Source organism: Crotalus tigris, unplaced genomic scaffold, assembly GCF_016545835.1.
Source record: "Crotalus tigris isolate CLP2741 ecotype Arizona unplaced genomic scaffold, ASM1654583v1 scf7180000024437.13266115, whole genome shotgun sequence".
Classification (NCBI taxonomy): domain Eukaryota; kingdom Metazoa; phylum Chordata; class Lepidosauria; order Squamata; family Viperidae; genus Crotalus; species Crotalus tigris.
Window position 1 is genome coordinate 2,188,452 of NW_024100606.1, and position 26,232 is coordinate 2,214,683.

The 26,232-nt window shown below is 39.6% G+C and overlaps 2 protein-coding genes across 2 annotated transcripts in view; one reads left to right on the forward strand and one right to left on the reverse strand.

Annotated features, from left to right (window-relative positions):
- Window positions 1-26,232, reverse strand: part of LOC120302683 — a 103,100-nt gene that overhangs the window by 63,169 nt on the left and 13,699 nt on the right. Inside the window, exon 4 of the mRNA XM_039331488.1 lies at window positions 6,271-6,373. Within this exon, the coding sequence (XP_039187422.1) occupies window positions 6,271-6,373 (103 nt within the window). The remainder of the gene's footprint in view (window positions 1-6,270; window positions 6,374-26,232) is intronic.
- LOC120302770 (WAS/WASL-interacting protein family member 3-like) lies at window positions 9,055-21,464 on the forward strand. Its single transcript, XM_039331693.1, has 4 exons — window positions 9,055-9,357; window positions 10,065-10,109; window positions 10,254-10,298; window positions 21,318-21,464. The coding sequence occupies exons 1-4, from the start codon at window positions 9,200-9,202 to the stop codon at window positions 21,367-21,369; spliced, it is 300 nt and encodes a 99-aa protein (XP_039187627.1). The 5' UTR covers window positions 9,055-9,199; the 3' UTR covers window positions 21,370-21,464.

The window sequence follows — 26,232 nt, forward strand, 5'->3', positions numbered from 1 at the left end:
TGCAGCCTGCGAACGCTCTTCAAGGGTAGCCCCATGTAGAACGCATTACAGTAATCCAGTCTTGAGGTGAAAAGGGCATGAGTGACCGTGAGTAAAGCCTCCCGGTCCAAATAAGGCCGCAACTGGTGCACCAGGTGAACCTGGGCAAAGGTCCCCCTGGCCACAGCTGATAGATGTTGTTCCAAATTTAGCTGTGAGTCCAGGAGGACACCCAAGTTGCGTGCCTGCACTGAGGGAGGTAAAGTTACCCCCCCCCAGGACTAATGATGGACCATCAGTTTGACCCTTGGGAGGCAAGACCCAGAGCCACTCGGTCTTGTCAGGGTTGACTCTAAGCCTGTTCACCCCCATCCAGACCCTCACATCTTACAAGCATCGGCACATCACGTCGACTGCTTCACTGAAAGGACACGGGGTGGAGATATATAATTGGGTATCATCCGCATACTGATGATACCTCACCCCGTGTCGCCGAATGATCTCACCCAGCAGTTTCATGTAGATGTTAAAAAGGAGGGGGGACAGGACTGAGCCCTGAGGCACCCCATAATCGAGGCGCCTAGGGGTCGATCTCTGTCCGCCCGCCAACACCAACTGCGACCTGTCAGAGAGGTAGGAGGAGAACCACCGCAATACGGTGCCGGTCACCCCCACCTCTCCGAGACGACCCAGAAGGATACCATGGTCAATGGTATCGAAAGCCGCTGAGAGGTCAAGAAGCACCAAGATAGAGGAATGACCTCCCTATCCTGGGCTCGCCAGAGGTCATCAGTCAGTGCGACCAAATCCAAGGGAAGAAGATTTATTTGTGAAATTTCTAATAAAGAGGCAAGAATTTGCAGCAAACTTTGGAAAACTTACAGGGGAGAAAATAAAATCGGTTCCATATCCAATAGTTCAACAATGGTGGAAGCCTATAGGGCAACAAGGTCCTATGAAGGATATCAAGCAGTCACAGGTGCCTCCCAAAGCAAAAATTACAGATAATTACAACCCTCTCGAAAGATTAAGGAACCATCAGAAAACAAGACAGGAAGATCATGAGCTTGGAAAAAATGCATGGGAAGAAGAATTATTTTCTACGTTCCTAAGAAAAAGACGAGGATTTGCAAAAAGCACTCTAAGACTTGCAACAGAACAGGGAAAACTTACTTCACATTTCATGGTTGAAAAAACAGGGAATTCTGAAGATCAAGAAGAGCCTCAACAGCTTTCATCTCTTAACAGGCTTCCCCAAGCATCAGTACATTCATTACGGAAGCGCTCAATTTTACATCTTCCAACAGAGCTGCCTCCTTTGACTTATTCTACTGTAGTGGATGGTGGTGGTGAGGAAGAGGCTAGTAAAGTCATCTTTATTCTGAAATCTGGCAACGCATCAGCAAGGCCCAGCCATGGAAATCACAGTGTAATCAGTGAGCAGATAAAAGAGCAAAATACTCAGAGTGAACAAATTATAGATAATATTTTGGAGAAGGGATTTGAATCTCAGGATTCAAGAAGAGAAAATTTTCTTAAACACTTGATAATTGGAGGAAGCAACGCCAGAAGGCCTACTGATGAGGCTAAAACTTTGAATGAACGATTGCCACAGAAAACATTATCTAATGAAGTGTATTGGGAGTATCAGGAAGAAACCACCTCTGCTCCCCTGCTATCTGATTTTTTCTCAACCACCGATAACTCTTTGCTTCAGGGGGATGTCTTTGAAACTGAGGTGCAAATACTCTTGGCACACCTGATCCTCAACGAGCGCATCAGGAATTTCCCACTTGATCCGTTTGATCAAAGTAGACTGCAGAGAACTGACTATCCAGAACTCTTGTGGTTTTCTCATCTCTAAGATTGGTCTTGTCATGAAATTGTACAGTAAGAGAAAAAACATCCAGGAGGCATCTGCTCTGTTGAAATCCTCCTTGTTTCTGGAGGAAAATGTAAAGAATATGACTACAGCAAGCTCCAGAAAAATGGAGAAACCTTCTGATGAGGTAAAAGCAACCTAGATAAATAGTCCTAAGAGGTGCCCAAATAGCAGTATTACAAGATTTGGTTACCGAGATGTGTCTCTTTTTTTTTCCCCAGGAGGCCAAATTGATGAAAACTAATTGCCATTCATTTCTGTAAAGACAATTACTCTTTTTTGAGTAAAAGCCTTGTTAGATTGTTTATAATAATCCGCAGGTGCAAAGACCACATCTCTGCCTGATTCCCATGTCTGTATATTAGGATAAACGACATGTGTATTGATGTAAGGTTCTTACAAATTGTGATCAGCATCTGGAGAGTACAAAGCTAAAGTAACTAAAACATGAAAACAAAAAAAAAAAAACAGAATGAGGTTCATCAGAATTAAAACAGAAATTTCAGATATGATGATTTTGGGAAAGCTGGATTGGTAAAACTTATTGTTTTTAAAGGGTAGATGGGAAAAATATATTTTTTTCTGAGGAAAAGAGGTTTTATATGGATTAGAAGAACTGCAGGAGTCTGCGGTATTTCTTTCATAAAGTAGATAACTGGTCATTAAAGAAAATAATACACTGAACAATGGTATAATCAAATGTTTCCTGCATTTTGTTGATGATGATTACAATGATGTATCATTGTTTCTGGTCTGATTTATCAACTTAATTTCTCCTTTTGAATTTTAACATGCTATTTTAAAGGAGCAAAATAAATATTATAAGAAATATCTAAAGATTTTTTAATGCTAAATTTTGCAAACATTTCCTAAACAGCAGAGGAAAATGGGACAATAGTATATACTACGTATTATCTATATTCACATAATACTAAAAAAGATTTGCTTTAATTTTTCTAATAATCCATACCCAGTATTGCACATAAAGAGAATAATTGTCACTTGTTTACTTAATTCCTGGCTACTTTTTAAAAAATATTTTTTAATCTTAGAAATATGATATCTCCCATGTCCTAGCGGCAATAATACTTTTTCCATTTATATTGATAGAAGTACTAAATTAAGCATTTATCAGTGATTTATGAGGATTTTTGTTAATGTTTTATAAACCTATTTTTATATAACGTATGCTTTTCATTTTTACTGTAATTTTATAATTCCAAAGTGGTTTATTATGAGCATGTATTTATAAGACTGTGCCTATGGTTTTTTTTCCCTGATATAGCTATATTTTTTTAACTCAATAGGAATTTTTAGATTTGTGGGGCTAATAGATGATTTGGCATACAGATTTCAGAATCTTCCATCTGTCTGGTATTCAGCAGACAAGATGGATGGTGAAAAAGTTGCCAGGGAAAGTTACAAGACTGCATGAAGAGGAACAAGATTTGTAAATCTTGGCTTTGTCGTCCCTTGATTTCACCATGAAATGATTAGGGCCTCGGGTATGGCAAAGTATAAACCAACAATAAATCAGGATTCTAAGGTCAAGATAATAATTAATAATAATAATTAAAACATGGTATGGCTTAGTAAATTAACTTCAAGCTATGGTTTTAGATTATAGGTGTTGCTCAACTATAGATATGGGCTAAGATATTCAAATTAAGCAAATTTTAGATTAGCATTATCTGAGAACGAAGCTGTTATAAAACGGTCTGATACATACCGATGAGTAGAAGTTGCCCTTTATGTCATTAGTTGGGATGGAGTAGATGTTGAAATATGATAATGCCCATCTTCCACTTTATTTCACTTGGTTTAACCTTGCAGATATCAAAGCAGGGAATTTCACAATATGGGCATGGCATCAATTGGCTGTTGGCTATTTCAGTGACAACGGTGATGGTGGTTATTATTGTAATAATTTGTTTGATTGAGGTAAGCTAAAATATTTTTCTAGAAATCCTTATATCAGTTTATTAACCTACTACAGTGATGGCGAAACTTTTAGAGACTGAGTGCCCAAACTGCAACCCAACACCCACTAATTTATCGCCAGGTGCCAAGTGGGCGTGGCCCACTGAGTGGGTGTGCCTGTGGTGGTCATGGCAGATTGGGTGGGTGTGGCCAAAGTGGGCATGATCACCTCAATGTTGCTTGTGGGGAGGGACGCTTGGGGGACGGGGAGGGTTGGGGGAGATCCAGGGGGTCTGTGGCAGGTGGGGCGATGGGCAGGAGGCTCATCCGGCGGGGCAAGGATGAGGCAGGGTGAAGCGAGGCAAGGTGAGGCAGGGCAGGGGTGCCATTGTCGCAGGGCAAGGCAAGGCAGGGGCCGGGGCGGCTGCTGCCTGCAACCATTGGCCCTTGCATACAGAGGCCAGCGAGTGCATGGGTGCTGGGATGCATCCAGCCATGTGGGACCTCGGCGAGTTAGCGGGCGGCTGGTTGAAGAGGATAGTTGCCATCTCCGTGGCATGGCGTGCGTGCACAGAGAGGGCTCTGAGTGCCACTTCGGGCACGCGTGCCATAGGTTCGCCACCACTGACCTACTATATCTCAAAGTCCAATAATGAAAAGATAAACTTCTCCACACTCTCAATATACTGCTTTAGTGAAGAGCTAGCAGTTCTTTGAACACCGTAGTAACTCAGGAAAAGCACATTACTGCAGCCAGGATTTAATAGGATATAGTCAATCTCAAAGAGCCACAGCAGATGTGGCAGTGAGATAGCAACATCACAAGAAAGGATGGGACTGGTTTTTGTAAAATTATTGTTGAGGGGACCAAATAGGATAACCAAATTGGTGTATTAAGCTTGGATTCATTCCATCTCCAGTTCTGATAGGGAACATCCGGCTGGTGGGCTTGATTTGGTCCTTAAGACCTTCTTATGAGACTTACCAAGACCATGTTGGAGACCCCACACCTTTTTACAAAGAGAAGATGGAGAAAAGGAAGAGTTTCTTATTGGAAAGCAGAGAAAAAAAACATAGTTCTCTGTGTCAGTCATTGTTTCTTTTTCCTCACTGTGAAAAATCTTTTACATTTATCCCTCACAACCACATCTCTTTTCGGATTAAACAGATCTATTCTCATCGAGCTGCTAAAAGAATGGAAGGAACCCCTGAAGAAAACCGGTAACTCTTCCCTGGAGACACTTAGTTATTTGCAACTCTCTACTCTGAAAATTCTCCTTATGAGGATCAATCTCAAGATTAGGTGCCAATGCACCTATGAGTTTCACTCTTTAAAAGCAAATTTTAGTTCACAAGATGCTGCATCTAAAAGTTGAAAACACTGAAAATTTCACTGAATAATCTCATTTTTTGCAATCTGAATTTGTATGTTCAAGCATTGGCTTCCTGCTACATTCCTCAACTGGACCCATATCCTTTGTTCCTTAAAACTCTCCTCTTGGCAACTTCAAATTATTTTCAGTACTGAACAAATATTAAACTTGAAATTGCCTGGAGGACATGCATGCTAACGAAGCGTAAATTAAATAAAAACCCCAAAGAAATACGTGGTTACCTGCAACATGTGCTCTTAAAGTTCTGGAGATAATCGCAGGTGTGTGTTTCAGCATAAGAGGCAAACAAGTGTCCTATTGCCTGCACATTGCTTGTTCGTGCACAGAAGAGTCTTGTGACTGAAAAGGCCTTTTGAGTCCATTTTGAGAAACAGCTATATATATAATAAGAGTTTGTATACTCCTCCAATACAGAAATGTATGCCATATTTGGTTTGAACATTGTCAAAAGGGTTTTATCTAGGCTACGAACTCACTATTTTTTCTCTTTAATTGTTTCTTTAAGGACATTTCTGGGTAGAAAGAAGAAAGCTACACGTGAAAAACAGGTATGTAAATGCAGAAGCAACCACTGGTGATCTGGCTATTCAATTTTCTTATTAAATCTAAAAAAACAAGGCTTCAAACTCCCATAAATATTAGAGATGTGGCTTAGGCAGGCTTCAATTACCAAGTCTCAATAATAATAATAATACAAATTAAACTGTGACTGGGTGATGGATTTTTAAAATTTTTGCAAGCTGCCTGGAATCACTTATCAGTGAGTTGGACGATTACATAAATTTATTTAAATAAATAATATAATCCTTTTATTTTGGGAGTATATTAAACTTAGTGAGACTTACTTCTAAGTAAATAGGCTTTAGGACTGGGCTGCAGTGTTTGACATAGGTTGGCTTTTACTTGGTAACTGATGTCTAGAGCCATTTGTTGTGCTCCCTCTAAATGTAGATGTTCCTGTTTTAAAGCCAATCACTGTGTTTTAAAGTCATCTAAGCCAGGCAGGATAATCTCTCCATGTTGACAGTAATGTGGATAAAGATGGCAGTTTCCCAGATGTTCCTCCTGACCTTGCCAGTTTCCGCCGCCTCTCACCATTTCTCCTGGATCCTGTAAGCCAATCAGTTGTCTTCAGGAACAGGAGGCACCTTGATTTTCTCCCCGCACACAAGTCATTCAGAACCACTCTGGCTTCTCTCTGCAGAGGGAGAAGAAGGCAGTTGTCACAGCCAACAGTCTTGAGCCCAGCCTGTCCTACACCTGTGATTTCTAGAGATGACTGACAGTTTGAAATATCCCAATGTATACTATTATGGTATTTAGAAAAAAGAAATGTTTTGAACCATTTTTGGTAGACATTTTTATGACATAGTTCCCATGACCAGAAAAGTATTTATGGAATAAATCACAATGGTTGGATTCACAAAACCTGAAAGGAAAATCTGACGGAATAACCTTCATTCCAGGATCTGGAATTTGAATTTGAGATATAAATAAAATGATAATGCAAACTGAAAATTAAAATCTCAGACTGAAGTTTTATGATCATTTTTCACATCCTTTCCTCATGCTTAGACTCCAGCATCTTCTTTTGAGAAGCCTCTTTGGCTTCAGGAAACTTATCAAGCATTTGATAAAATACTGAAAAAAAGCAGCAGCGATAAATTATACAATGAAGAATCCTCAGAAGAGGAAGAGATATTTAATCGTGCCAACATCAGGTATTTTTCTTTCCTTTTTTCCTCTTTGGCACATATTACAAGAAAGAAACTGACAAAGCATGATGATGATGATGGTGGTGGTGGTGGTGGTGGTGATGATGATGGTGCATTCATTCATGTCCAACTCTTGGTGATTCTATGGACCAGGTCCCACCATCTTCCTATCTTGTACTACTTGAGTTTCTGTCTGTTCTGGTTGATGTCAGCTTTGATGGAGTATGGCCACCATGTTCTTTGACAGCCTGGCTTCCTTTTACTGCTCACTCTTCCAAATGCAATTGCATTCTCCAGTGAATTCCCCGCATGACTACAGGGGGAATCGTCCCATTCTGCAACTTAGAGAACTTTATATTTTTCATTAATAAATTCTTGAAGATCACTTGAAGTGCCCATGAAGGTAACTCAGAAGCTACAACTGGTCCAAAAAGCAACAGCACATGCAGGATTGAATGTTTCTAGGTTTGCCCATGTTACACCTCTGTTGTATGAGCTATACTGTCTCCCAGCTTCCTTCTGGGTGTAATTCAAAATACTGGTTGTCACCTTTAAATCCCTACATAGCAGGGATCAGGATACTTGTGGGATCACTTCCCCTGACAGTATCTGCCCATCCTACCAGATCAGATAGGGCAGGTGTGCTCCAGGTCACTTCCCTGGAGTCTTGCAGTCTTTCTAGAGGGAGTTCGGAACTGTGCCTTCACCTGTGGCTGTGTCTACCTTATGGAATACTCTCCCCCAAAGGATTCCACAAGCCTCCCCTCTTTTAGGCTTTTGGAAGGCTGTCAATTCCTGGGCTTTTACCTGGGCGCAGGAATGGAGAATGAATGTCTGAAATTGATGGTGGTACATCCCAAGGGGATGACTGAAAAGCCTGGTGTTTGTTCTCATGTTATGGTTTTATTGTTATGAGCCACCAAGAATTTTGTTTGGGCAGCCATCCAAATATTTTTTAATAGAGGTAAACGTGGCATTCTACAGAAATGCTTACTTTCTTCTTTCACTGAAAAACACCCCACAATTTGGATGTTGTATTCATATACTGCATCTATAGTATGAATTAGCTTTTCTGGCTGAGATTGTCTTCTCTGAACATGGGCATACACCAATGCAGAGTCAATGTATGTAATATTGTCTTGAAAATAGGTTTGTTTATGGCCTTCAAGTAGAAGAGCTATATATGAAGAAGAAAAGTTGCAAAAAAAATAATAATCTTAAACCTTATTGTTATACAACAAACTCTGTAATTTCTGCTCTTCTTTATTTATCAGATCTCAAGAAATCCCTCAACCTCCTCCTGTGGAAATAACGCGAGTTACTACATGTATCACAGAATTATTACTAATTTTGTTTTCCTGTTTAAAAGTTCAAGCACCATAGCGAGCCTTCTGAATTTTTGTTGAAATGATATTATTAGAAATCTTTAGAGTGCTGTGTACAACACAATAGAGTAACTGAGCAGCATTCAAAACTTTGGAAGAACACTTAGGGTATTTCACTGAATTTTTTAATTTTAAATATATTAGATATTTTTAGATTATATATTAAAGGGTTTATCCTCTGCAATAAGGTATTTTATTTTTCAAAGGTAGCTACATTTTCCTCATATTTTAGCAATCCAAAAGTGAGGCTAAAATTAAATTAATATTTTAGAAAAAAGCTGTAATTGATAGAGATCCGATTTCTACTATCAGACTAGAAACCAGGAGGTGCTGAGTTCTAGTTTCACCTTGGGCATTAAGCCATCAGGGTGACCTTGGCTCAGTCACTCTCTCAGCCCTAGGAAAGAAGCAATGACAAACCACTTCTGATATCTTCCCATGAGACTAGTCCACATGGTTGCCAGGAGTCAACACTGATAGGAAGGCCTGTATGCAAACAATCATTGTTAAATAAACAAATCCACCAAAAATCTTTATGTAAATTCCTCAAAACTGGTTAACTTAGAGCAGGAATGCCATCTGGGTGCAGAACAAATTAAACAGATATACATTTAACTAGTAAAAGCTTTAAGGCTCTAAAAGAACTGCAACAGAAGTCCTTTATGATGGGATCAGACCCTATTTTGTTCAATGATAAATACAAATTTTATATGGTTAAAATGAGTTTATTATTCTGTTGCATCCTGTCCTGTAGGATTGTTTACAATCTCTTGAAATATAGAAGAGACGTGAACCATTGGTTGCTCCCTTTAGAGAAAATGTAAAATGCTGAGTTCACATAAGGAAACAAAAGAACACAACTTGGGAAAGAACACTTTAAATTGGGATTAATCTCTGTTTCTGTTTTGTCTTCCTAGGGAGCTAATGCCACCGCAGCCACCACTGCCACCGCCACCGCCACCACCACCACCAGCAGAAGCTGAAGCTCTGGCTCCAGCTCCGCCTCTGGCTCCGCCTCCAGCTCCGGCTCCAGCTCCAGCTCCGGCTCCAGAACCTGTGAAAAAGGCCAGTTCGAAGAAGCTGTGAGTACCTGTAGAGTTATACATGTGGCATATTATTTTTTTTCTTGAAGTTAGATCCACCCATAGATTCTAATTCATTCAATTTATGAAAGAGTTGTGGTGGCTCACTGCCAGGAGTTCGATCCTGACCGGCTCAAGGTTGACTCAGCCTTCCATCCTTCCCATGTCAGGAACATGAGGACCCAGATTGTTGGGGGCAATATGCTGACTCCGTAAACCACTTAGAGAGGGCTGTAGTGCACAATGAAGCAGTATATAAGTCCTAGTGGTACTGCTATTGAATGTCTGAATCAAATTTATTTAAATAAATAGTTCATAGTTGCTGTATTAAGAGACCTCTTGAAATTCCTAGCTATATGCAAGCAAATTGGGATGCAGTGATATTTAGTTTAATTTGTCCAGGAGAAAAAAAATTCTCCAGTAGATTGCAGCTTATGATAGCCATTTTCCAGAGAACAATTTATCTACAGCAATGTTCCTCAATCACAGAACCTTTAAGCTGTGTGGTTGTCAACTTCCAGAATTCCCTAGCCAGCCATGCTTAATATTAACACCTTAAAGTTGCTGAGGTTGAGGAAAACCAGTCTAAAACTCCCTTCCATTTTAAGAAGGTTGAAAACAAAAGAGCCATCATCCTTCCCAGATAAGCTTAGATGCAGAAGAGTTCTTTTTAACTTCTATTAAAACGTCTTTCTATTCTTTGTCAGGTCTGAAAAAGAGACTCCAACAAGTGAAACCTCTCCAAAGACGGAGTGAGTAGTACAGTCTGTCAAGGATTGTTCTTTAACTTAGAACTTTTTTCCTCCAAGACATTTCCTGGGAAGGAGACACTCTTAGCTGAAGAAGAGTTCTTTGTAACTTCTATTATATTAAAATATCTTTCTGTTCTTTGTCAGGTCTGAAAAAGAGAGCCCAACTAGTGAAACCTCTCCAAAGACAGAGTGAGTAGTACAGTCTGTCAAGGACTGTTCTTTAACTCAGACCTCTTCCCCTCAAGATTCTTCTACATGATGCATCTGTTTAAAATAACATCTAACTGATACTGTTAATATTGCAGTTTTATCATTATTAAAATTAACAATACTATACACCCCAAAAACTTTACATATATAAATTAAATATAAAATAGACTGCACGCAGAATTGTAATACCCTAATTCCTCCTGCACGTAATAGTATAAAATAATCTGGAAAAATAAAAGATCCCCTTTTAGTAGCTGAAGACATTTCAGACTCTAAGAGCAGACTGAATTAAAAATTCAGATCAGGAAAAGCAGAACTAGGAAGCAGAGGACGCCTCCTAGTTCTAGCACTCGCTAACCTAGTTGAAAAATACAAGGCAAAAGGTAGCATTCTTTCCAGACTGCTCCACTCCCCAAACCCAAATGAGAGTTTCTAGCTGAGTGCTAGAAACTGCTTATTGTGTATTGAGTTCATTCAGACATAGACCAGACCGATGTAAAACAACTGCTCTTTATTGCTGAAAACACAGAAGTGAAGTCTGTCACACTGACAGCTATTTATACATTGCCGCCACTAGGCGGCGACTAATCAGTTTGAAGGATATTTTCCTGCTTATTTTCAGACTGCAGTTTCCCTCTGAAACAATTGGAGACCCTTTCAAATATAACACAAGTGTTCATAGCAATCATAACTTTTCAAACCAATACATAACACCCCTTCCCCCTGGACAGAGTCATACTTAGTGTAAACTTAATGTAATCACTTAAATAGGCCGGTGCGTTACATGTCCTTTCGGTGCGCCGGAACGTTGCTCAGGGCTCTCGATCAACCATCCATCCTGTTGTGCTGGGTAGACCAGGGTCCTTTAGTCCGATTACTTCGGGTAGACCAGTACCTCTATATTCGTTCATACTGGGTAGACCGATACCTCTATATTCATTCGTACTGGGTAGACCAGTGCCATTATGTCCATTACTGCCAGGTAGGCCAGTGCCGCTATACTCGCTCACGATACTGGCCGGCTTACTCGAGACACAGTCCGTTGGTGATCTCAGATCACAGGAACAGTCTTAATAGTCTTGGGTGACTCTGGCATGACAAGGCAACCCAAGGGTCCTTTCACTGTCAGTGTCAAGGCTCTGTTTAGCCTGCCGCTGCTTCAACAGGCCTATGTGGCATCGGACTACATGACCATTGTCCAGGGCCACTTCATAGGACAGTGCCCCTGACACCTTTGCAACAGCAGCCACCCAAGGTGCCCCCTGCCCGTAGTTTCTTCCCCACACATTCTCACGAAGCTGTAAATTTCTTGGAGGTTTGTGCTGCGATGCTTCCACAGCAGCCCTGTCAGGGTGGAGATGGTCCAGCTTGGTGGTCAGCTGACATCCCCATCTCAATTCCACTGGACTGTGACCCGTAGTGGTGCAAGGAGTAGTATGTTGGCAGACTAGAAAATCCGCTAAACAATGATGTCAGTCACCTGCTGTTAATTTCTTCAGTGCTTCTTTGGTCATTCTGACCATTAATTCTGCTTGACCATTTGAAGCAGGATGAAAGGGGCTGAGGTAGCGTGTCAGATCACATTGGTTCTCAGGAAGGACTGGAACTCAGCTGCTGTGAACTGTGCCCCGTTATTGGACACAAATACATCTGGTTGTCCATGCATGGCAAAGATTCTGCGCAGTTCCTGGATGGTCCTGGCAGTAGTCATAGCCATTTAGAGTAGCTGTCCACAACAATGAGGAACACCTGTCCTTGGAAGTCTCTGCAAAGTCTATGTGCACACGAGGCCAAGGAGTTTGCGTGGTCTCCTAGCGATGCAATGGTGCTTGAGGCATTTCAGGATGGGTCTCCTGACAGACCTGACAGCTCCATACTTGAGCCTCAATGTCCTTATCCAGGCCAGGCCACCACAAGTAACTCCAAGCAAGTGCCTTCATCCTAACTATGCCTGGATGGCCCTCATGCAGAGATTCTAAAACTTTGTTTCTTAATGTGGGTGGGACTATTACCCTACTTCCCCATAGCACGCAGCCTTTATGAGTTGACAGCTCATCTTTTCTGCTAGTGAAAGTATGAAATTCTGGACCTGGTTTGCCAGCAGATATCACCCCCTCAATACTCAGTACAGTACATGACTGAGTGTTCTGTCAGTGGCAGTTTCAGCAGCCACATCTCCTGCATGAAGGGGAAATCTCAGGGAGATTCTGGATTGCCAAGATGCGAACTGCAGGTGCTGGGTCAGGGTCTGTGTAAGGCAAGGGCAGTTGGCTGAGTGCATCAGCATGGCCCATTTCCTTGCCTGGCTTATGGACTAGGCAGCCGTGACTATTGACCAACGCAGCATCCTAGGAGAAAGGATATGTGGGGTATGCTTGTCTGCTATGAAGAGACCTAAGAGAGGCTTATGATCTGTGAAAATGGTGAAGGAGTGCCCATATTGGAAGTCATGGAATTTTTTAATTCCAGTTACAATGGCTAAAGCCTCGTCTATCTGTGCGTAGTTCCTCTCTGCAGGGGATAACGTTCTGGAATAGTAAGCGATGGGTGCTTGATGCCCATCTGTCATTAGATGGCTTAAAACTACTCCTATGCCATAAAGTGAAGCATCACATGCTAAATTGACAAGCAATTTTTCATTGACGTGAGCTAATACTGAGCTTGATGACAGCAGTGATTTGACTGCTTTAAAAGCTTTTTCGCGGATGTTTATCCATTCCCACGGTGCCTTTTTATCCAGAAGCCGATGAAGTGGCTCTGTCAATGCTGCCTTGTGTGGCAGGAATGAATGATAGAAATTAAGTAGCCCTAAAAATAACTGCAGCTCCCCCTTTGACTTAGGTCTGGGAGCCTGTTGTACAGCTTTAAGCTTAGAGTCAGAGGGATGGATTCCAGCAGCATCTATTCGGAATCCCAGGAACTCAGTAGAGTTCACACCAATTTGGCATTTGTCTCTTTTTAACTTCAACCCCGCATCGCGGAACCATTGAAGAACTGCTCTGAGACATTCTGCTAAGACTGCTGCAGATTCTCCAGCAATCAGAATGTCATCAAAATAAGGGCACACTCCTGGAATATTCTTAAGTGTACATTCCATTACACTCTGGAACAACCCTGGGGCGATACTTACCCCAAACTGCAGGCGACAAACCCTGAATGCCCCTCTATGTGTGACTATTGTCTGAGCCTCTGCTGTGGCATCATCCACAGGCAGTTGCTGATATGCCTGTATGAGGTCCAGATTAGCAAATACACAACCTCCCTGCAGTGATGCCAGGATGTGGCTTACCACTGGAACTAGGTAAGCATGTTGCTGCAAAGCTTTGTTAATTATGCATTTGTAATCAGCACAAATATGAATGTCCCCATTGGGCTTCACTGGGGTTACTAAGAGGGTTTGCCACACTGCTAACTACAGGTTGAAGCACTCCTTGCTGTACTAACTTGTCTAGCTCAGCATTTATTTTAGGCTTTAGTGAGGTTTGATCCTGATAGGAATTACTGTTGGATCGAGGTTAAGGGAGATTGATGCTCACTTGTAGTGACCTAGATTAGGGCTGAACACATCCACAAATTCCTGGCATACAGCCACTAGGTCAGCTGTTTGTGTGTGGTTGATGCCGGTTACTCTGATGCATCAAACCAGTCCATCCCAATCAAACTGGTGTGCTGGCGTTCATTGATCATGACGTTGAGGGAACCCTCGAACTCTTTGAAGCTGATTTTTACTGTGGCTTCATCTTTTACCACTACGTGGCAATTTTGAAAGTCTGTCAGAACAAGCCTTGACGGTTTGAGTTGGACTCATTTCCTGCCTTGTCTGCAGATGTAGCTAAACATTTTGTGAGAGATTATGGACAGGGCTGACCCGGTGTCTAGTTCCATAGAACAAGGGAGCCCTTGTAGCCTGACTTTAAGTCTCAGCTTCTCTTTTAGAGGGTGTTGGGCTCCTGTCCTTAATATGTTTCTCCTTCCAGAGCAGTAACCGGCCCTATTCTGTCCCGGGGCCCATTTACCTCTCTGTGGGATGTCTTCAGGCAGAACTTCTCTCTGGCGCCCTTTACAGACTCTGGCAATGTGCCCTTGCTTGCCATAAGCACAACACACTGCAGTGCGGAATCTGCACTCAGACTCTTGTGCTTTTCGCCGCAGCTGGCACACCTAGGGAATAGAACTGCCTTGTCAATGGGACATTGCCATCTGATGGGTTGCTTCGATCTCATCACCCTTGTCTGGGTCTTCCAGTATTTCTGTAGTTTCGTGGTGCACAGCTGTTTGGCTGAAGGGAGTCTTTTGAGGTCGTTAAGCCTTCATTGAACCACCGGCAGCCTCGTCCACCATGACCTCCTCTAATGCATTCTGGAACATCAGCGTTTCTTTTGCGAAAAGCCTCTGCTGCAAATCTCGGTTCCTCAGGCCACACACGAGTTTATCTCTGAATCGATCCTCTAAATCAGGACATTCAGAGTCTTTTTTTAAAAAGTTTTTTATTTATAATACAGTTAAAACAAAGATGGACATAATGTGACATTCCAGAATAAATATTCCTAACAATTTGTTCCTCTTAATACATAAAATACATAATTCTTATCTCTATATAAACATATTCTTCTATACAATATAGTTATATATACAGTTATATATATTTCTGTCTTAACACTAACTTGAAAACCAAGCAGTTCTCCTTGAGTCACAACAGTAATAAAATTTGTCCCAGATTTCAAAGTAGTCTGATTCTGACTTATCCTTCATTTCCATTGTGAGCCTATCCATTTCAGCACACGATAAAATTTTATATAAAATCTCTTCTTCTGTTGGAATTCCTTTATTCCTCCAGTTTTGAGCATACACCAATCTAGCAGCCGTGAGAATGTGTAACATCAAATAAAATACACCTTTGTCGTATTTCTGCATGGTTATGCCTAGTAAAAAGAGTTCTGGTTTTAGCTCTACCACTAATATTAATATTTCTTCTAGCTATTTTTAACCTTATTCCAAAAATCACAGGCTCGTGGGCACTCCCCACCACATATGGTAGTATGTCCCTATTGCCAATTTACATTTCCAGCATTTGGAAGAAACATTTGGACCCATTTTAGCTAATCTTATAGGTGGGAGATGCCATCTGTAGAACATTTTGTAGAGATTTTCTTTGTAGGAGGTGGCCAGAGTGAGCTTCTTGTTTCTTACCCATAATTCTTGCAAGATGTGCAGATCAAAGTTGAGATCAAAATCCCTGCTCCACGTTAACCTCTTTTACCTGTTCCTCATACATTGCCTTATCTAACAAATAATGATATAGTTTTTTAATCATTTTATCTTCCGTACTTAATAATATTTTATCCAGTCCTATCGGTTCTAATTTTATGCCTAACTCTTTTTTGTCTTTCCACTATCTCGCCTGTAATTGAAGGCATGCCCATCATTCAAATTCTATCCCTTCGTCTTGAAGAATTTTCCTGGGTTTCTGATTTTCCTAGTCTAGAACATTTTTATATGTTATAATCTTTCCAAGTTGGATAAACTTTGGGTGTACATGCATTTCTAACAATGAGATCCAGCTGGGGACTTGAGTATAATTTGGTTGCCAGATTTTAACCCATACATCAATTAGAGCTTGTCTGATATAATGCCTTTGGAAATATTTGTGTGTCTTATATTTATGATCCCATAACATAGCGTGCCATCCTATTTGTAGGTCATGACCTTCCAGACATAATAATCTCCGGTTCTTTAATAATATCCATTCCCTTACCCATAATAATACTATGGCCTGATAATATTTTTCCAGGTCAGGGAGCCAAGTCCCCCCCCCTTCCTTTGAATCCTGCAGTAATTTTAATTTAATCCTTGCTCTTTTTCCTTGCCAGATGAATTTGAGTATAATTTGTTAAAGTTTTGAAAAAATTTCTTATCCAATTTTATGGGTATACATTGGAACAAAAATAAAATTTTCAGTAGCACATTCATTTTGATTACAGCAATTCTGCCCATAAAAGAGAGCTGTAAGTTGGTCCAAGTATCTAAATCCTTTTTAATCTGTTCAATTAACTTATCAGAGTTGTCTCTTTTGACTGTAACGCATCTAGCAGTTAATTGTATCCCTAGATATCTTATTTTGTTCATAATTTGAATACCTATTCTGTCAACCAATTCATTTTTCTGTATTTTAGTCATATTTTTGATGAGCATTTTAGTTTTTTCTTTCTTTATCTTCAGACCTGCTATTTCCCCATATTTACTCAGTATTTCCATCAATCATGTCCCTGATTGTAATGGTTCTTCGATTATAAAAACTAAATTGTCTGCAAAAGCTTGTGTTTTAAACGTTTCTTTCTTGATCGCTAAACCTTTAATCTGTTCATCTTGCCGAATTACTCTGATTAATACCTGAAGAGATAATATAAACAACAGTGGCGATAACGGACAACCTTGCCTCGTGCCTTTTTGAATTTGAAAGCTATCGGTCATTTTTCCATTAATTACTACTTTTGCTGCCTGTTTAGAATACTGATTTGAACATATTTAAGAAATTTTCTCCAAAATCCATATTCAATAATTGATTGAACGTAAAATCCCATTTCACATTGTCGAATGCTTTTTGTGCGTCAAGAAAAAATAAACCCATTTGCTTTTCATTATGCACTTTATAATACTCCAATATATCCAAAACAATCCTGACATTATTTCTTATGTATCTTTTGGATAAAAAGTCATTTTGATCAGAATGTATAAAATCTGCTAGAAATCTTTCAAGTCTTTATGCCATTATAGCCATGAAAATCTTATAATCTGAATTTAATAAAGAAATGGGTCTACAGTTCTTAATATGCGCCAGGTCTGAATTTTCCTTAGGAATCAAAGTGAGGAGAACTTCTTCCCATGAGGCTGGTATTTTAGCTTTTGTTAGAACCTCATTGAATAGTTCCAACAACATTGGGCTTAAAGATTCTTGTGCGATTTTATACATTTCTATAGGTATACCATCTGGCCCAGGTGCTTTATTATGTTTTTGTTTCTTGATTGCCTCCAAGAGTTCTAAAGGTGTTATCTCTTTGTTCAACAGAGTTTTAAATTCTTCTGGCACTTTTGGTAGGTCAGCTGATTGTAAATACTGTACAATGTCATAATTATTTCTCCATTCATCATCTTTGTATAAGTTCTTATAGAACTCATATGCCACTAATTTCTTTCCTTCATTCTGGTACAACATATCACCTTCTGCATTATAAAGTTTAGTAATCCTCTGCTTCTTATTATGTTTTTTTTTAATTTTATAAACCAGCCATCTCCCTGGTTTATTGGCATTTTTAAAGAAATTTTGTTTAGTACGTTTTATCTACTGTCCTAATTCTTCCTTCCCAATAATATTCATCTTATGCTTAATTAGGTCTATCTGTTGTTTCAAATCGTGTCTTTGTGGTTCCTTTTGTAAGTTTTCCTCAACTCTACTTAGTTTTTCTTCTAAGTGTCTTTGTCGTTGTATTTTGATTTTGTGTTCCCTGCCATATAAGAAATTGCAACGCCTCTCATATAGGCCTTGGCTGTATCCCGTAAGTTTTGGCAATTCGTATATTCCTTTTTATTTGTCTTAAAAAATAGGTCCATTTCTTCCAATTTCAATTTGAATTCTTTGTGTTTTAGGATTGCTCTTTTCAGAGTCCATCTTCTCATATTTTTTTGCCTTTTCCATCTAATTCTAATCGGATTATGGTCAGCCCAGGAGTTCATATCAATTACAATTTCCTCTACTCTAAATTTAAGCTGACATCCAAACCATATCAATTCTGGACCATGATTGATGACGTCCAGAGTAGAATGTAAACTGTTTTTTCCCTAAATTCCTCTCTCTTCAAGTATCCTGAATATTGAGCTCATCTGCCATTTTTAGGAATGTATCAGGTATTGTTCCTCTGGTTCTTTTTCTACTCTTTCCACATTTATAATCTAGGTTTCTATCCACAATTGCATTGTAATCTCCCATTATACAAATGTTACCATATTCCAATTGATTAATAATGTTATGAAGTTTTTTATAGAATTGTTTTTGCCCCTCATTCAAGGCATAAATTCCCACCAGAAGAATTTTAATTTTATTCAAAACTACTTCCACTATTAAAATTCTACCCACTTCATCTTTATAAATTTGCTTTACCAAAATTTCCTGTTTAATATATGCTACCACTCCTCCTTTTTGTATTGCAAAAGTGCCGCAAACATGTTTCCCAATTTAGGGCAGTTTAATAAATATTGATGCTCTTTTTTTATATGAACTTCTTGTAGCAAAATTATATCTAAGTTCATCTTATTATGCTTATTTAAAAACTTTTTCCTTTTTGTTGGAGAGTTGAGGCCATTAATATTGATGGATATGGATTCAACACCTTTTTTCCTGTCCTTATCTATGTTTGGATCTGGTTACTATTGTCGGTCTAGACTCTTGAGTTTGTAAATCCTTTCCTCTTTCCACTAACAATCTTGTCGGTCTAGCCTCTTTAATTTCTTTAGGTCTATTCTCCTCATATTTCCCTTCATTTTTCCCATTATCAATATCTTCTCTAAACTCGACTCGTTTGCCTTTAGATTCAGTGGCCTGAGCTAGTATCTCTCCTTCCTCTCTTACCTCTCTTTCAACTAAATCTTCCTCGCTGCCAAAGTTTTTCCTATAGAATTCCTCTGCTTTATCTATTGAGTCTAAGCGAAACTTTTTCTCCTGCCATGTAACCAGAATGCCTTCTGGGGTCAACCATCTAAAGTTAATATTTTTCCTCGTCAGTTTAAAAGTTATTTGTTGATAGGGCCTTCTCAAGTCTCTCACTCTTTTAGGTACTTGTTTAAGTACAATCAGCTGTTTACCTTAGTATTCCAATGAGTCATCTCTGAACCTGAAGAGAATTTCATCTCTAATTGATTTCTTAATAAATCTGATGTGTACTTCTCTGGGAAGATTGTGCCGTCTTGCATAGTTCGTGTGGATTCTGTAAGTCTCATTTTCTCACTGGCCATCTCCTCTCTGCTGGACCCCAGAGCTCCCGCTAGTATATCTGACATTACTGGCAGATCTTCACCTTTCATCTCACCTACATTTTGAAACCGTAAATAATGAGCGGCCTTCTCAAGTTCCAGAGAAATAACTGTAGCTTCTAATTTTTTGTTAGACTGAATCTTTCATTCATTTCATCTACTCTCTGCTCTTCTTTGTCCATCCTTTCCTCCATTTCTGATTTTTCATAATCTGCTGGTGAAAGGATTCAAGTTTTCCATCCATGGACTTGATTTTGTCCTTAAGTTCCCCTGTGTCGTGTCAGGAAACTCAGAGCCTTGATGCTTGTCTTAGTGCGGCCACGAATTTGGCTGCTGACTCCCCTGCCTGTTGCTCTCTTTGCTCAAATGCATGCCGCCAAGGAATAACGGACAGCCTGGGTTCAAAATGTTCCTTTAGCCTCCTCTTCAGATCAATGTATGTGACTGATTCTAAGCTGGCTGGGGCAATCAGGTTCTCCGCGATGTCGAATGGCGCCTGTCCCGCAGAGAAGGGTTGCTGCCTTCAGCCCATTGACTCTCACCTGGTTGGTCTGCAGGTAGTTATCCACCCTGGAGATGTAGGAGCTCCATTATTCAGGATGAGAAATATCAAATTCATTTAGCTTGCCCACTTTGGCCGTAGCTGATGCTAAACGGGGTCTTGGTCAATGCCTTCTACTGCTAGGAGCTGCTAGGTGAATCCTGGGATGGATCCCTCAGGAAGACTGTGCCTACAGTGCGGCTTAACTGGCAGGCAGGATGGGAACGTGGTCTCTATCAGAGCTCTGGTACCTGGTCTCACATCCTAGTGACTTCTGGCTGCTTCAGCTCTCTCTCTCCTTAGCAGCATCCCACCTTTGTTGCCAGTATTGTGTATTAAGTTTGTTGAGACATAGACCAGACCTATGTAAAACAACTGCTCTTTGTTGCTGAAAACACAGAAGTGAAGTCTAACTGTCACAATGACAGCTATTTATATATTTCCGCAACTAGGCGGCGACCAATCAATTTGAGTGATATTTCCTCCGAAACAGTTGGAGACTCTTTCAAATATAACATAACGACTGTTCATAGCAATCATAACTTTTCAAACCAATACATAACACTGCCCAAAATAATTTGCTGCCCAAATCTGAACAGCAGAGAGGGCCTCCCTCCCATGGAGGCATAATTTATTTTTGGTGTCCCCATTAAGGAAGATTTTATGAAATCCTCTTACTCTATATGTGAACTGAGTTAATGATGCTACAAAATTGATGGAGAAGTGCCTTGGACAATGCTTTTAATGCTGGGCCCAAAAGAGGATTGACCTCTTGTGCCACAAATTAATTTATCTGCAAACTATGTTCCAACCTGACTGCATGGCATAAGTCAAGGTTACTTGAGGAACGGTCTCGCTCCACTGAGGCTGGCCCAATCCACCCACGCCAGCAGAGGAGGCAAGCTGCAGGCCCCGTCAGTCAAGGAATGTTGGCTGGTGGAGTCTAGGAGAAGGCACCTTCTCTGCTATGGCTTCTCCCCCTTGGAACATCTTAGCTTTTGAGGTGAGATTAGCTCCCACCCTTCTGACCTTCCACAAGGGCCTGAAGACCTGGCTCTGCCAGATGGCTGGGGACCCCAAGAGGGGAGTATCACCCAGGAGGTAGTTGATGAATTAGGAGACAATCCCACCTCCCTCCCCCACTGAGCATCCTACTCCTTCCCCATCTTATATCTTTTAGTTATCTTTTATTTATTAACTTTGTCTTTGATTATAATTTCATTTTTATCGTCTTAGAAATATTTATCTTTGATGGTTTTAATGCTTTCAATGCTGGAAGCCTCCCAGGGCTGCTTTGGAACAAGATGGGTGGAATTAAATCGAATAAATAAACAATAAATCACTAGGCCAAGCTGACCAGCCAGGTGATGATAAAATATTCAACTGCTCCCAGAGCAATACTTAAATTCGGCTTTTAATTTTTTTTTAATCAGGGCTTCAGGAACAGAAGAAGAAGGGACTGAAGGCACTTCAAAGAAGGGGTGAGTAGCTTCAGTGTGCAAGTCGGGATTATGTATCTCTAAGACTTTTGAAGTGGTTCAGAATGCATTTGCGGATTCACATTTATAGAATACTTAATGTGTAAAACATCTCATAACTTGCTTATTTCATTGTTCATCGGTAGAAAGAAGTTCTAGTAGGAAATAGGAAAAGGAAGGAGAAAGACTAGAAAAGAGCAAAACCTTTTTACCTCTTCCAGTTCTGGAATATCAAACATCTATTACAAAAGGGAGCAGATGCTCCTTTATTGTACGTTCATTGTTATGTTCATTGGATGCAGTGTCCCATCATTTTTCTATCTATCTGATTCTAAAAGTTTGGAGGCTTTTCCGGTTTTGCTTTTGCATTTTATTTAAATTGGATCCTATATTTGCTCTTTGAAGAATAATCACAAAAGCTGCAATAAGGTATTAACAAATGGCTCTTTTTAGAAATGGAAATGCTTGGTAAATTAATAAAGCTCTCCGCTAGAGCACTATATAATTAAAATAGTATGAAATCTAAAATGAAACATAAAAAAATAAAACTATTATTCCTTTCTAACCCTAACTCCAAATGGATAAAAATATAACGAAGGGATAGAGAATTTTTTTCCTAGAGGATTTTCTTTTGTGTGGCTTCTTTGCTAGAATACAGGACATACAAAGCAAAGATACACTTGGTGGATATGAAAGATTAGCTTCGAGCATCAATTATTTTTAGGTGGTTTTAGATTTTCTTAATATGTTCAGTTTGGGGATCATATTTTTCCATGTCTGTTAAAATATATAATGATGTTTTCATATTAGCTCGGTTTAATAGAATCTGGAAATGCAGATTTAGAAGTCAATTGTTGCTTTCTGGCAAAGAAGCTAGTATCTTGCAACAGAATTAACAAAAGCAACAGCACGTAGACTTGTATACCACCCCACAGTGCTTCTGCAGCACTCTCTGAGCTATTTATAGTGTCAGAATAATGCTCCCAGCAGTATGGGGAAAATATTGTTGGGAGCAATACCAACCTCGGGAGGAGAAAAGGATAATCAACCTTGCACTGTAACTCCTTGCTGTGAGCAGAGTTAGCCTGCGATATACTGCGTACTAGTAATTAGTTTTACTGCTCAGGACAGAAAGTAATGGAAGGTATGGGATGAACTTCAGTTGGCAAACTAGAGAAAAAGATTTGAGGATTGTTGAGAAAGGGTAGGAAGTAGGGAAAAAACAAATGGAAACTCAAAGGACTCATTAAAGTATCTCGGTAGGCAAGATAGCATTGTGTTCTGCCTGTTACAATTCTGATTTTGATGTAAGAATATGCATCCTGATCTATAGAACCAATTCACAGTTGAACCCCAGAGAATATAGTGTGTTTTACTCCTAAGTACATTTACACTGGGATGCCATAGTAAGAATCCCTCCAAACACTGGTTTACTAGGAATAAACCATATTCTGTTTTTTAACTGCAAACATTTTATTCCTCCTATTGAAATAACTTTCATTTAGCACAGATGCTTGTTTACAGAGACACAGAAATCTTCATTTATTTATTAAAGAAATGTGTATAAGTGCCCAACTCACATAAGGTAATTCCAGGCAGCTTAAAACATTAATGTTATGAATAACAAATTTAATTCAAACATGCCAAAAAAGGGAAGCCAAAGCACGGTAGTTCTTTCCTCAGTCTTCTTGGAAGGCTTCTGGAACCTTGTTTTACTGCTCACCTTAGGGCTTCACTTCTCTCTTTCCCTGTCTGTCCCTACCCTAGACAGAAAGTGATGCTGCCAGACCCAAAGTAGCTGTTGTGAGTAGATTCTGTGGATGGTTATCAAGTCCTCTTCCCTTAGAGCGCCTGGCTACCAGACCATTGTTGAAATTGCTTCTCATCCTGCGTTCTGTATTAGAATCCTCTTACAGCAGTTCCTACAATGGTTAATATTCTCAGGACCTGAACTGTCTTCTTAGCATCCATATTTAGGATGGGTTCACTTGAGATACTAAATATGGTTGGCTAGTTTATATCTCTAGGGGTTGTGCCAACCCAGGAAACTGGGCTAATTCAATAAAGGAGTTCACTTCTCGTGAGGCAGTGTGTTGTATATCAATACATTTCATAGCAAAAGATAGGCACCAGTAGAAAAAACTGATAGGAAAGCAAACAGTGACAACATTGCTGATTCTCTGTTTAGCAGAGAGTTAACAGCAACGTGTCCGTTCTACTTTTTGTTGGAAATATGGATGAAAACACAGCTTGTGCTCTGAACTCCTGCCATCCTGCCTAGTTATTCATAATTTCTCACTATTCTTTTCAAGCCCTTTTTGGCAGTGTCATTGGCTCTGACGTGAAATCGAAAAAACGGGTATTGATTTTCTATTATCTTTCTACCTTTAACGGCTTGAACAGTTGGAAAAGCCAAACAGGAGCAATCAAGAAGCAGAATTGTGACAGGCCAGTCTTAGGACTCCCTTGATCTTTGTAATGTATAGTTGCTCTCTTCTGCTCTTTTCTGCATGGTCACTACTCAGCATGGCAGAAATTCAACAGCTCTGAAATACTGAACTTCTTGCTATTGTCAGAAAAGAATAAGAATTCTGGATCTATTATAATAATAATAGCTTGACAAAAGTTGAAGAGACCATTTAGAAGACTAAGTAGTTTTATAAGCACATTGTAATACCATCTTTTATTCCTTTTCTATCTACAGAAGTTCAGAAGAGGAAGAGGGGGAGGAAGATGAAGAAGACTAATCCTACTTATCCAGAGCAGTATTTATTGTTAAATATTTTATTATTAAATACATTATTTGTCATTCATCTTTTTATTGTTGCCATTATCCTGAGGTTTAAAGATATTTCATAATAGCCATTCTCCAATCTGGAACCACTACAATTGTGTTGGGCTAAAGTTCCTATTACTCATGGTCCTAGTGACTACCAATGATAAAATCTATAGGTTTCCTGGTGCCACAAGGATATTTTACAAATGTGTAGAACATTCACATGATGTTTGTATAGTGGCAGGATTACTCCATATGTATGTATTCATTTATTCATTGCATCTCTATAAAATTTTCAATAATATTTTCAGGCTCCCAAATGCAGAATACGGTATCAGATCTTTGTATATTTCTAACTAAAACTATGACTATAAACTGTGACATTAAAAAAAACCAGGAGAGAGTGAAAGAAGACTCACAGCATGACTAAAAATCCACATTTATAATACACCATGAAAACATTAACAGGTCCTAAAAAGACTGGGGAATAAAACAAAATTCACTCGATGGCAAAATAACAAAATTAGCTGTATAAAGACTATTCTCCTTTTTCAGTGAAAACATTCCATTTTCCTTACTTCACATGTCAGGAGCAAAAAAATAAAAATAAAATAAAACAACCTCTGAAAAAGCATTCATGGTTCAAACTGAAAGATGTGAGACTACATACTCTTTCTAAAAATTTAGTCCCAAGTCAAAATAACATTAGATGTTGAGCCCAGAAACATCCTGGGCATCTAATAAATCACTGGAGTGGCATGTCAAATTGCTCCGTCTCCAAAAATCTTGCAGCATTATTTGGCCCACTGAAATTTTAAGACTCTTTGAAAACAACACACTTTGGAAGATGACCGCAGCAGGGTGGGCAGGTTGTCGCCTGCAGGAAAAGCGACAACTAGCTTATCAACCAAAGCTGATGAAGAATGTTTATTTCTCGTCACAGAGGCTGCTCAGGTTTTTAGGGGAAACACTGAATCAGGAATCTCTCTGAAAACCCCATTCAGAACTGGATGAATACTTTGAACACATATGCATACCAATATTTTCTTCTTGTACGGTTAGCTTCACATTTCCTAATCATCATTCTATCCATTATCACATAATTCTTTATGGTTGTTAAGAAAAAAAAAATAAAACTCAGTCATCTATCCTTTGTGGTTATTTCTGGACCTCTCTCATCCAGAAATTGATTGAAATATCAAAGGTAGCACGGAAGAAAGAAAGAAAACCTTAATGGGACTCTGCTACTACCACTGTTTGGAACAAGCCATCCAAGCAAGAATATAACTAATTCAAGCCTCACCTCCAGTATATAATTTCTATGACCTGTCCAGAATAACAAAGGGTCAATGGCATCAAAAGTGCCAATGAAATCAAAGTAGAACCTTATTTGTTTCTGAGGTGCTGCTTCTTTTAAAAATGGAGCTATTGAGCTAAACTCACATGTGCTGATGCATGGTGTCCTTGTTATCTGGGTGTACAATATAATAAAGAACTATAGTTAGACAAACATTCTGGCAGCTGTAGGAAAATTGGAAAGACCACATGTATTCTCATTTCCTCTGTATTTATAGCAGAAGCCACAAGTGGTAGACAAAGAAAATAAACATCATTGAAAGATTATCAACTACAATTAAAATTGATAAACAGATATTAAAAAGGAAGGGGAAGGGCGACATTTACATAGTAAAGACTTCAGGAAAGTGGCACGTGTTCAATAGATGTCTAAGAACCACATTTGTAGATGTCAGGTGGATGTCAGGAGAGCAACCATTCCAGTTGAGACAGAAGTGGGAGGTTAAAGACCGGAAATCCTAGAGATCTGATTTGATGGCAACTGTTGGGGAAGCTTGGCAAGTCCTTGTCTGAGTACTTGGGGTTATTTCTATCATTAGACAAAGCCACCTTTTCAAGGGGGGAACAGAGCTGGGAAAATCCAATGTTAAAGAGATGGAACCTCAAGACAATAAGTCTGATTGAAGATGCAAGGTTGAAGTTTGGTGCCTTTAAGTCAGTGTCGACCCCTGGAAATTGCCTGGATAAGTCCTTGACTGATTTTTTGGAAAGATTTGAGAAATGGTTTGCCCTTATGTC

Excerpts from the sequence above, each read along its gene's own strand:
- LOC120302770 (XM_039331693.1), top strand. The coding sequence starts at position 9,200 with ATGCCACCGCAGCCACCACTGCCACCGCCACCGCCACCACCACCACCA. Across the intron at positions 9,358-10,064 it reads AAGGCCAGTTCGAAGAAGCT|GTCTGAAAAAGAGACTCCAA; the intron begins GTGAGTACCTGT and ends ATTCTTTGTCAG. Across the intron at positions 10,110-10,253 it reads GAAACCTCTCCAAAGACGGA|GTCTGAAAAAGAGAGCCCAA; the intron begins GTGAGTAGTACA and ends GTTCTTTGTCAG.